A 15,407-nucleotide genomic window follows, 5' to 3' on the forward strand; every position below is an offset into this window, starting at 1 on the left:
ATAATGAAAATTTAATTTTTTTATTTTTATCAAAAAGAAAATTATACCAATTTTTCTTAAGAAATATTTTTTTAAGTAAAAAAAGTTGTCGCACGTTACGTCTCCTTTTAAAATAATTTCATCCTTAGTTATATATCATATATATAATTAATTATATATACAATTATAAATTACATTTTTATGAACAAATTTTGCAAATATGAATTTTGTTGACACTTGACCAAACTCTGGCTGCTGTGACAAAAAAAATTACTTCTATTAAAGTAAAAAAAGCAGTTATAATATATATATTTATATATATATATATATATATAGATAATTGACAAATCAAATGTTTGTGAATGTTAAATTTTTTTATTCGTCGAACGAATGATTTTAATAGGTGCTTGATTTGTAATTAATCCTTTAATTTTTTATTCTCATTAGTATTATTATTATTACAATCTTTTAACAAATAATAATATTTATAATAATAACTATTATTAATCGATATTAATTAATAATAAATATTATTATATTTATCGTTATTATTATTCTTATTTTTATCATTATTGATATTAATAATAATTTACGAATATATTAGGCAAGCAATGCAGTAAAGCTGCAAAAAATATTTAGACTTGCTTATATACAGCGAAAAAAGACTAAGATCGCATTGTGAATTGTTAGAGTAGTCTTTAGATTAAATAAGGTTATTATGTATTGAATAGAGAACAAGTTTTTTTATTAAATGAAAAAAATTAAATATAAAAAAGTGTTTTAATTTTATTTCTACTTGTACCTTAATTTTTAAACCCCTTGTTATTTTAAAGGTCTGTACAAATCTCTCGAGTTAATTTTATACATTTTTCTAATAGTAAATATGGTAATTGGTAAATATCAGGCTTCTTACTCGATAATTATGGGAAGAAAGTGGCTTGTGCGCATGACACAAGAGTGGGGGGTTGCTTCTCTCAGCCAATTACTCGCCATCTACTTGTTTGTCTAATCCCCAAATTATTATACTTTTCTGTTAACTTTTTTCAAAAATATATAGATATCGTTACTTATTTGGATTAAACAAAATAAAAAACTAGCTGCATTCTATTTAATTCTACACCGAAAAACGATAATCTAATTTTCAGAAGCGCCTACTTAATCCTTAAAGCGCACACTTACGAATCCATCCTTAACCCCTTCACTGTCAGTGGGCTCTATAGAGCCATAAAAATGTCGTGCCCTGTATGTCCATGGGCTCTATAGGGCCATCGGAAAAAAAGACATTTAAATGTTAACGAATCTGGCTAAAAATCCTTACTCGGGGGTTTTCGGGGTCGCTGAATCCAAATCCGTTGTCGAAAATTCAAAATTCAAAATGGCGGCTTCAAAATGGCGCCCAAAAAAATTTTTAAGTTTACGAATTTTTTTTAAAATGCCTTAAAATGCCTACTCGGGGGTTTTCGAGGTCGCTGATTTCAAATCCGTGGTCAAAAATTCAAAATTTAAAATTGCAACTTTAAAAAGGCGACAAAAAAAAATTTTTAAATTAACGAATTCGTTAACTTTTCAATTTTTTTGCTCGATATTTTGAAGCCGCCATTTTGAATTTTGACTTTTCGACCACGGATTTTGAATCAGTGACCTCAAAAACATAAAATATGACAATATCATGATTTTAAAAAAAAAAAATTTTTTTGAACACTTATGGCACAAAAACTTTATTTTCACTCGACTGTGAAGGGGTTAAACCGCCTTATTATCTTTTGGAAAAATTATCTTAATAGCTCAGTACATCTATTTTGAAGGAAAATAGGTTTCATAATGATTTATTTAATTTTAATAATTAAAAAAGAGTTTTTTAAAACTACTGAAATTACCTTAAACCAAAAACTGGGTGTCAGACAAGCAGAAATTTTTCGCCGTCAACTTCATAAAGTTATCAAATACACAAAGACAAAAGACACTTGGCAGACTAATGTCACTCACGAAACATAAAGTTAAGTAAAAAATGTACTGTCCAATATCAAGACATGTTCAATTTTTACGAATTTAAACGAGATATTAGAGTAAAAAGCTAGAATATGGGTGTCGCACACCCAGGGTGCGGTTTAAGGGTTAAATTATAGGAGCCAAGAATATTCCTTACTTAAATTAAGTGGGAAATATTCTTACAATAAGAATATCAATCTTATTGTAAGAATATTTCCTGCTTAATTTAAGTGGAGAATATTCTTGGCTCCTATTTAAGTAGTAGCTTCCGTTTTTTCTGTGTAAACATGCCCATCGCTGTGTGCAATCCTTATCATCGCCAACCATGATCATAGAGAGACTAAGACTAGCTACAGAAATATAACAACAGTTGCCTACATTTGCTATTAGACAAACATGAAACCATGTCCTTCGTTTTTTTTCCCACACAAATCACTTGTTTGTTGTTTCCAAGAAAGGAACACCAACGGATAAAAAAAAATCTGTCGATTTCCCTCTAAAAGAATTGATTGAAGATTTTTTTTGTATCCGTTTCTCAAATTACCCGCGGGAATTTCGTATACATGAAGTTAGAACATTTGCGCAAACTCAGAGTAAAAATACAACACATTATTTTCAGAGATCAGCTGACTAAGAGTCGTCTGCTTTTTCCTCCATATCATCCATCGTCCATGTTTGTTTTGCTTCCAGAATAAATAAGTACATTACTACATTAGGGTCGCAGTTCACGGACTCGTGTTAAACAAACTAGTTCCTAAGCAAAAAAGGAACAAAAAGATCATGTAAACCAGAAAATATTTCACACTACTGCAAATTGTTATGATCAAACACGAAAACACAAACAAATAATAAATAAAATAAAAACAGAAAAAAAACGGTGTCAAAGTGTTTCTGGTGTTTCTTATCAATAGCGGACTTTCCAACCTTATTGATGACCAATCATAGAATAAGCATTTATCACTCGCACTGACAATTCAAATGATTTAATTGCGCAAACATTCATAATTGTACTTATTCATCAGTGAGTGCAAAATCGTCTTTCTGATGTGTTTATAAATTTACTTTTGGAGCAAAAATTGGAAAAAATTGTGTTAGTTTCGATTTTTTTGGCGAGGAGAACAAACAAGTTTTAATAAAGATTAATAAGATTTAATAGGATTCAAATACGTACTTCGATACGTACACGTAATTTTCTGAGTGCTTTCACGTAAGTATACAGTGTCTACATGACTACATGTAGGTATATATAAAATAGAAATGTCTATATAGCAATCTGGTATGGTCAAGTTGAACAACTCTTTTCCCTCTGTCATTATTGGAAAGTCAAGATCTCGAGCGCTCTTAACGGTCAATGAACAGTAAAATCCGTGCAAGGAATTTTCAAAATTATCACCACTTTTTTTTTAAGAATACTACTTCAAAATTTTCTCCAATCTGAAGAATTGGAGAATTTCAAGACTTGGAAACTTTCTCCAATTTGCAGTTTTTCATTTTCCTCCCAAATTCAAAAAGATATTTTAAAAAATACATAAACCTTTACAGGGTGTCTAACTCATCAGGGTTCTCATTTACAGGGTTTTCTCATCAAATTTAAATTTATTTAATTTCGAATATAAATAAATCTACAAATGGCTTCCAAATTTTTTATTAGAATTTTTATGAATTATTAAATTCTTTTGACGAGTTTCTTTCAATTTTATGAAAATAATGTTTTTTTTTTTAATAATTTTAATTAAAAATTTGAAAAATAATTTAAAAATTTTTTCAATTTTTGAAAATAATCTTGTGTGTTTATAATTATAATTGAAAATTTGATTAATTTTCTAAAAAATACATTTTTATTAAAATTTATTGATACTAATTGAATTTCTGCAAAGATGTTCTTGATCTATTTACAACATTACTTGAAATTTCCATCATTTTACAGTCCGCTGAAAAAGTTTTTCTATAAAATAAATTTTGTAAAAGATTACCACTTTTTTAAACTAATTTTAAATAATAATTTTTTCCGACAGAATGTTTTATTTCAGGAAAAAATTCAAAACAAAAAGGCGATTATATAAAATTTATACACAAAGTTTCATATTTTCTGTTGAAATACTACATCCTTTTTTTATTAGAATATTTATCGTTTGTTCAAGGTTCAAGGACCACGAGTTGATGCATTCATTTTTGTTATTTTTAAACAAAAAAAAAAGATATATATTTCTCAAAGTTTACCTCGTTACTTTAAATTAATCTTTGTAAATTTTTTGATTCTTGTAAATAAATAATAAATTACGTTTATTTTCCTTATTTACTGTTCCACGTTGTTTACAATAAAAACAATTTTTTCCATGGTCGGATATTACCTATTTATTTATTATTAGGTATTAATTTACGTAAAATTAATTTATTTTTTTATTTTAAGAAATAGGAATATAGGTATTTAGTTTTATTCATTTATTTATTTAAAATAAATTTAAATTTATTTAAAGCTTGCACAAAAAACTAAAAAACAAACACGAGACTAAGGGATAAGCGACTATTAACTTTTTGTTTTTAATTTGAATTTTCCAACAGCTTTTATAATAAAAAAAACAATCATTCTCTATTATTTCAGATATTCGGAAAATTATATCTCCAAAGGATCACTATACATGCTGATCAGTAATATTTTTCGAAAATCATGACGATCGTAGAGAATGCATTGCCCAAGAGGCAAATTAATGTGGTTGCAAACGATTTGAGTGGGTAAGTTTCCAAAAACCTTAACTTTCATTCTGAAATTTTTTTTTGAAATAGAAAAAAAAATATTTTTAGAGAATTGTCATTTTTTTTTGTAATTACAAAATAGTTATTAATTATTATTATTATTTGTAATAAATTTGAAATATAGAAAATTAAAAGAATAATTTTTACCTCATCATCATTTTGATGAAAAGTTAGATAATTAAAAGAATTAATACAATATTTGACCCTCGAGCTTTCGATTTGTAATAAAACAGAAAAAAATCGGGGAGAAAAAATCCGTCAACATTATAAGTGGATACGACTATCGTTAACTGGTTTTTCAAGAGTATAAATGTAATTCTCATTTATTTCCAACAATATGACAATAAAAATTAGTCTTCGTCTCACAATCTCATTACAATATCCCGCTTTTCAAGCATAAAACATAAAGCTGTCAGAATTCAAATGTCTTATCGTCGCATGCCTGTAAATTTATATTTTTGCTGCGAGCGCACAGCGGACATCGATTAAATTATTAATAATAATAATATTAAAAAAATGTTAACAATTCTTGTATTAATATTGTGATTAAAAAGGTAACGCATAATCAGTAAACATTGTTTAAAAATTTTAATTATGTTTATTTATAAATTATTTTGTTTATTATTTTTTTATTTCCATTCATAATTTAATTATTTTATTTCTATTTTTTAAATTTATTTAAATATTTAAATTTACTTGTAAATTGAATTATATTTATGAAAAATAAAACAGTCTTAAATATTATTGATGTAATTATCATTAAATTTGCGACGTGCAGTAGCTGGAGAACCTCAATCATTAATAAATTGTCATTACGACAGATAATTTATATCTTTCCTCTCAGTTGTGATAAAAAATTGAGATGAAAATGTGATAAAAAAATAAAAAAGAATTTTCAATTCTTATCAGTAAATGGACTTTAATATCGCGACTCACTACATTCCGCATAATACGCAAGATGTTTAAAAAAAACTGTTTAATAAACTTGTACTTTTTTAAAATTAAATTCCGACTTTTGTTCAATAATTAATCAAAATTGTTATATTAACAATAAATTATATGTTTATTAATTGTAACAACAAATTTTTAGTTATTTTAATTTTTTTCATAAGTGTTTTAAAAATTTTCTCTTTTTATTTGAATTAGTAAACATTTTTACTAATTTGAATTAGTAACTAACTTTTTGTTTTGGAATTAGTAAATTTTACTTAAAAATAGTAATTCCTACTAATATATTAGTAAAAATTCCTGTTTGACTTTTTGCTTCCGAATTAGTAAATTTTACTAAAAAAATTAGTTGAAATTACTATTTATTAGTAAAATAAATTGAATTTACTAATTAAAAAGCAAAAATTCAGTCACTAATTCAAATTTGTAAACATTTTTATTAATTCAAATTTAGAGAGTAATTTAAATTATTGACTGACATTTTGCTTTTGAATTTGTAAATTTTACTAATAAATATTAATTTTTGCTAATTTATTAGTAAAATTTACTAATTTAGAAGCAAAAAGTCGGTCACTAATTCAAGTTAGTAAACATTTTTACAAATTCAAATTTAGAGGGTTAGTTAAAATAAAAAATTCAACAAATTCTTTAGAGCAATTTATATGTATAAACAATAATAAAAATTAAAAAATTCATTTTCTTTAATAATGAAAGTTGTTTTTAATATTATAAATAAAATAAAAATTAAATTAAAAAAGAAGTAAAGTAAATTCAATGAAAAAAAAAATTTACAATATTTTTTATTATCAAAATGAATGGAAAAAGATTCTCACGCGCGGACTTTGTGCTATTATTGTGTAAACGACCTTTATTCTCAGTCCAATTTGCCTTCCGTGTAGAAATTACTTTCGAGTTCATTAGCTTCATTGTTTTTTTTTTTTAAACTATTACAAAAAAAGAAAAGCAGAAAAATCCCACTAATTACTGAATGAAAAGTGTCTCAGATTCTTTTCTTTCCATTCGTGTTTTAATTAATCTTTTAGATTATAGAAATAAATATTTGGAGACAAAATCTAAAATTTACATCTTTAAAAATTTAATTTTCTAACTGTTCAAAAAACTTTTTTGTTTCTAAAAAAAACCATAAGGTTTTTTAAAATTTTTTTTTAACCATAAAGTTTTTTGAACATTTAGAATATTAAGTTTTTAAAAATATAAATTTTGTCTCCTAATATTTATTTCTATAATATCAAAAAAAATTTTGTTTCTTCTACCAAAAAAAACAAAAAAATTTTTTGAACAGTTAGAATATAAAGTTTGCTTGCGAGTCTCGAATTTATTTTTTGCGTAATATCCGTTACAATATTTATGGTTTATATATACAGGAAACAAATATGTATGGATTACGTTCGTTGTACTTCCAATTTGAGAAAAATGCGTCACGCATTGTACCATAATAATATTCACGTGAACGATATGCTTTCCGATTTTCTTTTGTAAATTTACAATTTTATTTTTTTTTTTTTTTGCAAATTAAACATGTTCGAATATTTAAATACCCTTTTTTAGCAAAGAATTAATTATTGCTAATTTTATAACCTTTTTTCATTTTTTATAATTTTTATTTTTTATCAGAACAAGTTCTAATTTATTTATTTATAAAAAATTTTTAATATAAACATATAATTCATGTTTCAATTTTATCAAACATGAACTAAAGTAAAAAAATTATTTTAGATGAAAATTTCATACGGAATGTTCCATATATTATTATGACTTTATTTTTCGAGGCGCCTACGTGACTTTTGTTAAACTCTGGACCGGTCCTGGAATTAAGTTTGCAAAAAAAAATTAAAAAGAAAGCTAAGGGTTGACGATCCAGAGAATATGACACGGAACCTGAGAATACACATAAAAAGTTTAAAGCCAAAAATTTTATTTTTCAACAAAATTTTCTAAATTCGGTAGAATTTATTATTATAATTATTATTTATAATATTTAATTAATTTAAATTGTAAAAGAAGAAGAAGAAGAAGAAGAAGAAGAAAAACAAGAAAAACAATTGCTGTTATTAAATGATTTTTTAGGAAATCATTAAATCGCAGAATATTAATTAACTTTTTAATGGAGAGTAACAGTGTCATTGTAAAACAAGTTTTCTTTAATCAATAGTTTGTTGTATAAGTTGGAGATAGTAATTTACAAATTACTTTTTTTTGGAAAAAACTTTTATTTTTCACAGAATAAAAAAAGTAATGTGACGAGAAATATTTAATTTTACTTAAACGAACGAAGAATGTATGATAATGATTTTTGCATTTTTTTTAATGTCTACTTGAAAATCAAGGTGTGATTTACTTTTTTTGTTAAAGTCATTACGTGATAAATAGGAGCACGTCCTGCAGCAAGTAACGGCACACTGTTCTTTAAAAGAAACGTGAATTACATGTGATGAAAAATTTTTAAGTTTTAAATCACCGTTGTCTATAATATTGACGTACACAATACCCCGAACATTAAAAAAAAATTTCGAATTTTTCATTAATTTAATCTATAAAAAAAATTGAAGACTAGCTTCATTTTTCAATTTGCAAAAATTTTCTACTTCAGAGCGGAATTCTAATCAACATTTTCGTACCGAACCTTTTAGGTGCAAAAAAATCCCTTTTTGCAAAAAAAGTCTCTTATCCGATAATCGAAAATATTTTTCGATTTTTTCCTTATTTCAATCCGTGAAAAAAAAGGTCTTGAGAGATGAATTCTAATTATATTCTAGGTACCGAACTTTTTCAGAAAAAAGCCCTTTTTTAAAAAAGACCCTTGATATTTTTTATTAAAATAGTAGATATTAAAAATAATTGAGTTACGAAAAAGTGAAAATAATTGAATTTTTTGAATTTTTTTCAATAACTTGCTTCTCTTGTTAAAAAATGCCCTTGAATAATTTTTTGAAGATTTTTTTAAATCGAAATGATTTTTCTTGTTTATTTTCCCCATCTGCAAAGTAAATAATTATAATAATAGAATAAAACAAATTCTCTTTCTATATAAAAAATAAAATTTAGAAACAAAAAATTTGTTAAAAAATTTGTTAAAAAATTTGTTAAAAATACTTTATGCCACGTGTTAATTAATAAAAATCGCTCTGACATCCGACTATCGAGACTTTGACATAATACAAAATCAACTCCTCCGCATGATTCAGTTCGACTTTGCTCCTACGTTGCCTGCGTGATAAACACTCGCTGCTCAGTGCTCAGGTTCTTTCTCTCTCCCTACCAAGATTTGCCTGAGTGCGGAGTGCCGGGGACCATCGCGACGGTCAATGGTGATGGTCGAACCGTTCCTTCGTCGTCGTTGGTCGTCATCGTCATCGCCGTCGTTGTCGTTGTCGTTGTCGTTGTCGTTCTCTCACTTGTTCCACTTGATTTAAAACAGTGAAACAGAAACAGTCCCACTTGTGTCGCGATCGCGCGCGTATCGCAGTGTTTCGAACGCAACAAATGCGCTCGTTCCTGCTAAACATTTTTTTTTCTCCTCTCAATTCTCATTGTCTCGCACTTGGATATTTTCAATTAAAGTGAAAATTATCATTATGTTGTGAGTGTTTATTAAAAAAAACAGCAATTCTCTTAAAAAAATAGTTTCGAAAATAACAGAAAGTATATCATAACAGGACAAAGGAATTTATAAAATGGCATGAAAAGTGTAAGAAGAGATATTGAAAGAAATATTTTTAGACTCGCAATTGTGGTCTAATCATTTTTTTTCTTTTTTTCAAACTCCGAGAAAAAAATAGAATAAGAAATAATTTAAATGCGTTGTAACATAAAACTACCGAGTTTGTTATCGCTTTGGTCGCGTGTGATGTCAATGAAAGCATGGAAACGACACTTCCGTTGTTTCTGTAGTTCAAATGACTTTTCAAATATAATGTTCAATTTAAAAATTATTAATTGTAATTATTTAAAACATTTTTTACTTTCATTATTACTTTTATTATTATTTTTAAAATTTATTATTATTATTATTATTATTGTTATTATTATTAGTGTTTGTAGTAAATATTTTGCAAAATTTTTTGTTTGTTACCTTCAATAAAAAAAAAATTATTATAGCTCTGAATTTTCTTGTTCAATTTTTCTGGAGATTACACAAAATAAAAATAAATAGACAATAGATAAAAATACATTTTTAATTATTGTTATTCAAGTTTTTAACATTAAACTGATAGCTAATTAATTACTTAATTATGTATAATTAATAACAATAGAACTAAAGTTTTAGTAAAGTATTTTTCTTCCATGACTATAAAAATTTTGATTTTGAAGACAAAATAAAACTTTAAAATACTAGAAAATATATTTAATTTTCATAAAAAGTATTTTTTTCACAATCTGCTTTTTTAACTCTAACATACTTATAATATTTAGAAAAAAAAATTATAAAACAATATAATCTTTGGTGTAATTTTCTAATAATTAGAAATTCAATTATCTAATAATATTCATCTATTATTAATTATTCATTCATTAAAAATAGAATACCTAAAAATAATAAGAGTAACAAATAATTTTTTCCTGTGAATAATAATAATAATAATAATAAAAAAATAAATAAAAATAATATTAATAATGTCAATATTAATACAAATAACAATTAATAATAATTATTAATTATTATAAACATAATTGATAAGCCTCATTAATAATATATTCGTCAACAAATTTTTTTTAATAATTAATTCATCAATAAATAATTTAATAATTCTTGAATAATATAATATTAATATAACAATATTATATAAATATTAATAATATTGATATTATTAAGTATTAACGGAAATTATTAACTGGTATTATTAAGAAAAATTAATATCTATTAATTATTTGCATTAATTTTATGTTAATTACGAACGTAAATTTAAATATAAAAACCAGCTTTTTCCTTTATGTTTACTAATATTTGAAAATATCACGATCTACTCTATATAATTATTTTTACATAACTTAGAAATTATTCCAGATTCTTTTTTTTTCTTTAATTCAGAAATACATTGTTTTAATTACAACGGACATAATTAAAAATTAATTAAACATTAAATAATCATTAAAAATTGCTCTAAAATATTTATTTTTAAATCTTAAAATTAACATTTCGATCCAAGAATAAAATTTTTACTAAAGCGAACTGTAGAATATTCATATAATCTTTTCTTATCAATAGACAAAAATAAATTTTCTCGGAGTTTGCAAAAAAAAAATGATTATGAATTTTATATACAAAAATTTATAAAAGAAAAAAATATATAAATTACAGGTTGACAAATTGCAAAAGAAGTGTGTGACGATATAGAAATAAAAAAAAGACTATTAAAAGTAGGAAAAAAAAGGAATAATAAAAGTGATATAACTTTGAGGAAAGAGAAGAAGTATTCGGCCTTTTTGTTATTGCACATTTCACAAGAATAATCAATCAATCAATCAATCAATCAATCAATTTTTTTTGGAAAATCATTTAACGATAAATTTGAAAATAAAATAAACAACAATGAAGCTCGAGGGTCACAGTTCACGGGACGATGATTCCAATGGAATTTTATTGCAATCCAGAAAAAATTCTGCAGTCCGACTACAAATTGTGCCGGCGCAACCAAAAACCATAACCCATTTACCAAAACGGCCACCTGTTGATTTGGCCTTTACCGATCTGACGTATAAAGTACGAGAGGGACGCAAAAACAGTAAGAATTTTTACTAATTTCTACGTTACTATAATATTAACTTTATTATTCATCGATAATAACATAACCCAGAGATAAAACTATTTTAAGATAAGATAACGATTTATTGGACCTAAATATTGGAGAACAATAGTTTTGTTGTTTATTTCTTCTGGACTCTCAAAATCTCAGTCAAATTTTCATTTATGACAAAAAACGATTATTTTCAACAAACAAATTACTATTCCATTTGATAAAAATAAATCTAAAGATACCTTCTCTCTTTTATAAGAATATCGAAAACAGAATTTTCAATCAACAATGATCCTCATAAGGTTGAAACAAAAATTTTATTTTTTTCCCTGATTTCCAGACAGAAATTTCAATTTTTCCCTGAGACTAAATAATATTCTGATTCACTCTAAAAGTTATTAGATAGTCACAAAAAAAATGTCTAATACATTTGATAGCGAATTTCTTTAATTGGAAAATTATTCGAAAACATCAATAATTTCTTTTTTGAATAAATATCTAATCATTATTATTTTTCCGTGGGAATTAAAATTTGTTAAAACATTCAAATTAAAAACTCTGAAGTTGCCTTTTATTTATACTTTTGTTTTTTGTTATCTTTAGATAGATCATTGTACATTTTATTATTATGTTATAATTATTTTTATTTTATAATTAATTCAAAATTGTAATGACAAATAGAAATCATCAGAATTTTCTTCACTTCTTTTCATTAAAAGACTAAATTTTTGTTAAATATTATGTTTTGTCAAATTGAAATTATTCAATTTTTCTTTACTTGTAAACAAAATTATTTTGCATTATTTTTCTTTATGAATCACAATTTTTTTAACAAAATTATTATTTTGTTTTAGAAAAAGAAGAAAAATATTTGTGCAATAAATTTCTATTTTTAATCTTATTTTTGGAAGAGGATTTTCCACAGGAATTAAGACACTTAAAAATTTCAAATTCAAAGCTTTTTTAAATTAAACAACTTATAAAATTGTTGTTATAAAACATATGAATATATATCGATTGCTCCGAGTCGAAGACTCGGAGTGATCAATTTCTTCAGGTTTTCTAATAAATAATAATTAAAGATAAAATCATTATTTTATATTATAAGAATATTGTTACTGTAACTTCATAAAAATTATTTTTATCATTTTAATTCAATTATTTTTTTCTAGAATTTTAAATTATTTTGTATGAAAATAGTAATTGAATTCCTGTGAAATTTTTATTATTTATTAAAATAATTAAATGTTTGCATACAATTTTATTTAAATTTTTTTTAAATAATTGAATTCGTTTTGGGAAATTTTATTAAAATTATATTGAAAATCATTAAAATTAGAAAAATTTTTGAAAATAATTGAAAATTTAGATTTAAAACGAATAATTTTTAGCGATTAAATCCCCAAATTTCAGAGTAGTATTTCTGCGACTAATAATCGTCTTCATTATCATTTTTCCATTTTCTTTTAAAGTAAACAAACTTTCATGTGTTGAAAATTCAATTATACTGCAGTAAAATTATTTTTGCGAAACTTTATGTAATGGTAGATGAGTTTCAAGACCATGCAAATATAAGAGCGATAGAATTAGAGAAACAAGTCTTAAATGATGTAATCTATTCAACTTTTTCTTTCCCTTCACCTATGTAAAATCACTGAGTACATGTAAAAAAAATAGGAAAAATTTCTTTTTCCTTCAAGTTTCACGTGTCTGAATTTAAATAACAAGTGATATATATTATATATTCGCGCACTACTCGACTATTAATTAAGTTATAAACAAAAATTCACCAAATTCAATACTAGTCTAATAATTATTTGCAAACTAGTTTTGAAAGTTTTTTTTTTTTTTATTAATTTAATTCTTTCTGATTTGTAATAATAAATTATTTCCCTGGGTGTGTAATTTTAAATATAGTTGCAAAATATTTAGTACTTGTTTCTTAAAAAGTTTCTTAAAATGTTTCTTACTAATAGCAACAGACAAAATTTAATTAATTTTCAATTGTTTGAAATCATTTTCAAAAATTCTGCTATTTCTGTTATTATCATTTTTAGAGAAATTAGATTAAAATTTTATTAAAAATAATTGAATATCTGTAAAAAATTTGATTGAATTGAGAAAAGTTTTTGAAAATAATTGAATTTTGGAGAAAAAGTTTAGTATTTAATATTTATAAAGATAATTGAAATAATTGAATTCTTGAGAGGAATTTTTTAATAATATTTCTTTTTAAATACCTAATTGAATGGTTTTGTGAAATTTTATTCAAATAGTAGACATTGAATTTCGACAAATTTTTGAAATAAATTAAATTTCTACGAAGAATTTTATTACAATTATTTTGAAAGAAAATTGACTTGTTAAAAAGAATTTCATTAAAATTTTTGAAAATAATTTAATTCTTTCAAGAAATTTAATTAAAAATGTATTGACAATAATACTTAAATTTTAATAAATAAATTATAGGAAGGCTTTTTAAAATAATTGAATTTTGGTTGATGAATTTTAATAAAATTTTTAAGAATAATTACATTTTTCAAGAAATTTGATTAAAATTGTTTAAAAAATAATTGAAATTCCGTGATGAGTTTTATTATTTGTGGAAATAATTGAAATTTTGATGAGAATTTGAAAAAATGTTTGAACATAATTGAATTTTTGCGAAGAATTTTATTACTTTGGAAGTAATTGAAAATTGAAAGAAAATTTCTTTCAATCAAAATTCTAAACAGATTTTTCCGATGCGCATATAAAAAATGCATCTTTAACGAAATCTCTCCAAGTCTCGAGCAAAGTTCATTTGATCTTTACACACACGTCGCTTACGCATCGTACAGTGATATTTGCCAATAATAATGTTCATCTAATCAGTTTTGATACACTTCCATTTGTACATTTCATGATTTATTCCACAAAGAAATCAGTGTAATTGATTATGTGGAGCATTATATTTACAAAAAATTGCTAATGATGATAATATCAATAATAATAATATTATTCCTATATATGGGAAATTAATTTTCAATATCAATGATCCCTTATCAGTTTGATATTTAAAAAAAATTAATTGCATAATTTCTCAAGAATTTACTCTTTTACAATTTTCTATGCATACAGTGGAATTTTTGTTATCAAACAAAAATTATCACATATAAGAAAATTTTCCATTTATTTGTCGAAAAAATATTTTAATTAGATAATATTATTAATAGTAATTAATATTATTTATTATATGGTTATATATAATTGTTACCATAGGGAAAAAAACTTTATCCGGAATTTTCTTTTTTGTGGAAATATTTCTATTTCTGGAAATTAGGAGAAAAAAAAACCTTCATCATCTTGCGATTGCCAAATCCTATAAGTTTTGTTGAACGTCTAAACCCTGACCGCCTTTACCATTGAATTCCGAGGTCTTGTTTGTAATCACGTAATTTTTTTTCAATTATTCTTAGAGACTCGCATTCTCATTCTGAATGTTAATTTCTCCTTTTCAATAATATCACTTATTAGAAATGTATTTATCGTAAACGACAAAAATTATTACAACCTTTTTGGCCCATAGACTCAAAATTTAAAAGAAAACAAAATTTTTCGAATATAGGAAAAGAAGGCTATAATGCTATAATTACCAATTTGAATTAGTTATTAGAATTAGACTTTTCGCTTTTGAATTGGTAAATTCAATTTATTTTACTAATAAATTGTAATTTCTACTAATTTATTAGTAAAATTTACTAATTCAAAAGAAAAAGTCGACGGATTTAAATTAGTAAACATTTTCACTAATTCAAATTTATAGAGAGCAAGTAATAAAAAATTTAAAAAAAAGCATTTTTGTTTTATCTCTCTTATTTTGTAAATGATAAAATTAAATTTAAATATTAATTGCAAATTTATTAAAAATTTTAATTCGAGTAATTTATATGTACAAGTTTATATGGCACTTTGTCAAAACGCAATATCCTGTTCATTATA

At 24.0% G+C, this 15,407-nt stretch overlaps 2 protein-coding genes across 4 annotated transcripts in view; one reads left to right on the forward strand and one right to left on the reverse strand.

Moving 5' to 3' along the window:
• Positions 1-15,407, reverse strand: part of LOC122498730 (101 kDa malaria antigen-like) — a 101,046-nt gene that overhangs the window by 40,202 nt on the left and 45,437 nt on the right. The gene's annotated exons all lie outside the window — the stretch shown is intronic.
• Positions 2,658-15,407, forward strand: part of LOC122498729 (ATP-binding cassette sub-family G member 4) — a 28,196-nt gene continuing 15,446 nt past the window's right edge. Inside the window, exons 1-3 of one of the 3 annotated variants that reach the window (XM_043606607.1) lie at positions 2,658-3,175; positions 4,571-4,701; positions 11,284-11,414. In XM_043606607.1, the coding sequence (XP_043462542.1) occupies positions 4,637-4,701; positions 11,284-11,414 (196 nt within the window). In that variant the 5' untranslated portion in view covers positions 2,658-3,175; positions 4,571-4,636. Of the gene's footprint in view, positions 3,176-4,570; positions 4,702-8,977; positions 9,380-10,990; positions 11,415-15,407 lie in introns of those variants that run through there. The other 2 variants (XM_043606609.1, XM_043606608.1) reach the window with 2 other exon arrangements.

Source organism: Leptopilina heterotoma, unplaced genomic scaffold, assembly GCF_015476425.1.
Source record: "Leptopilina heterotoma isolate Lh14 unplaced genomic scaffold, ASM1547642v1 Lhet_158, whole genome shotgun sequence".
In the NCBI taxonomy this organism is placed as follows: domain Eukaryota; kingdom Metazoa; phylum Arthropoda; class Insecta; order Hymenoptera; family Figitidae; genus Leptopilina; species Leptopilina heterotoma.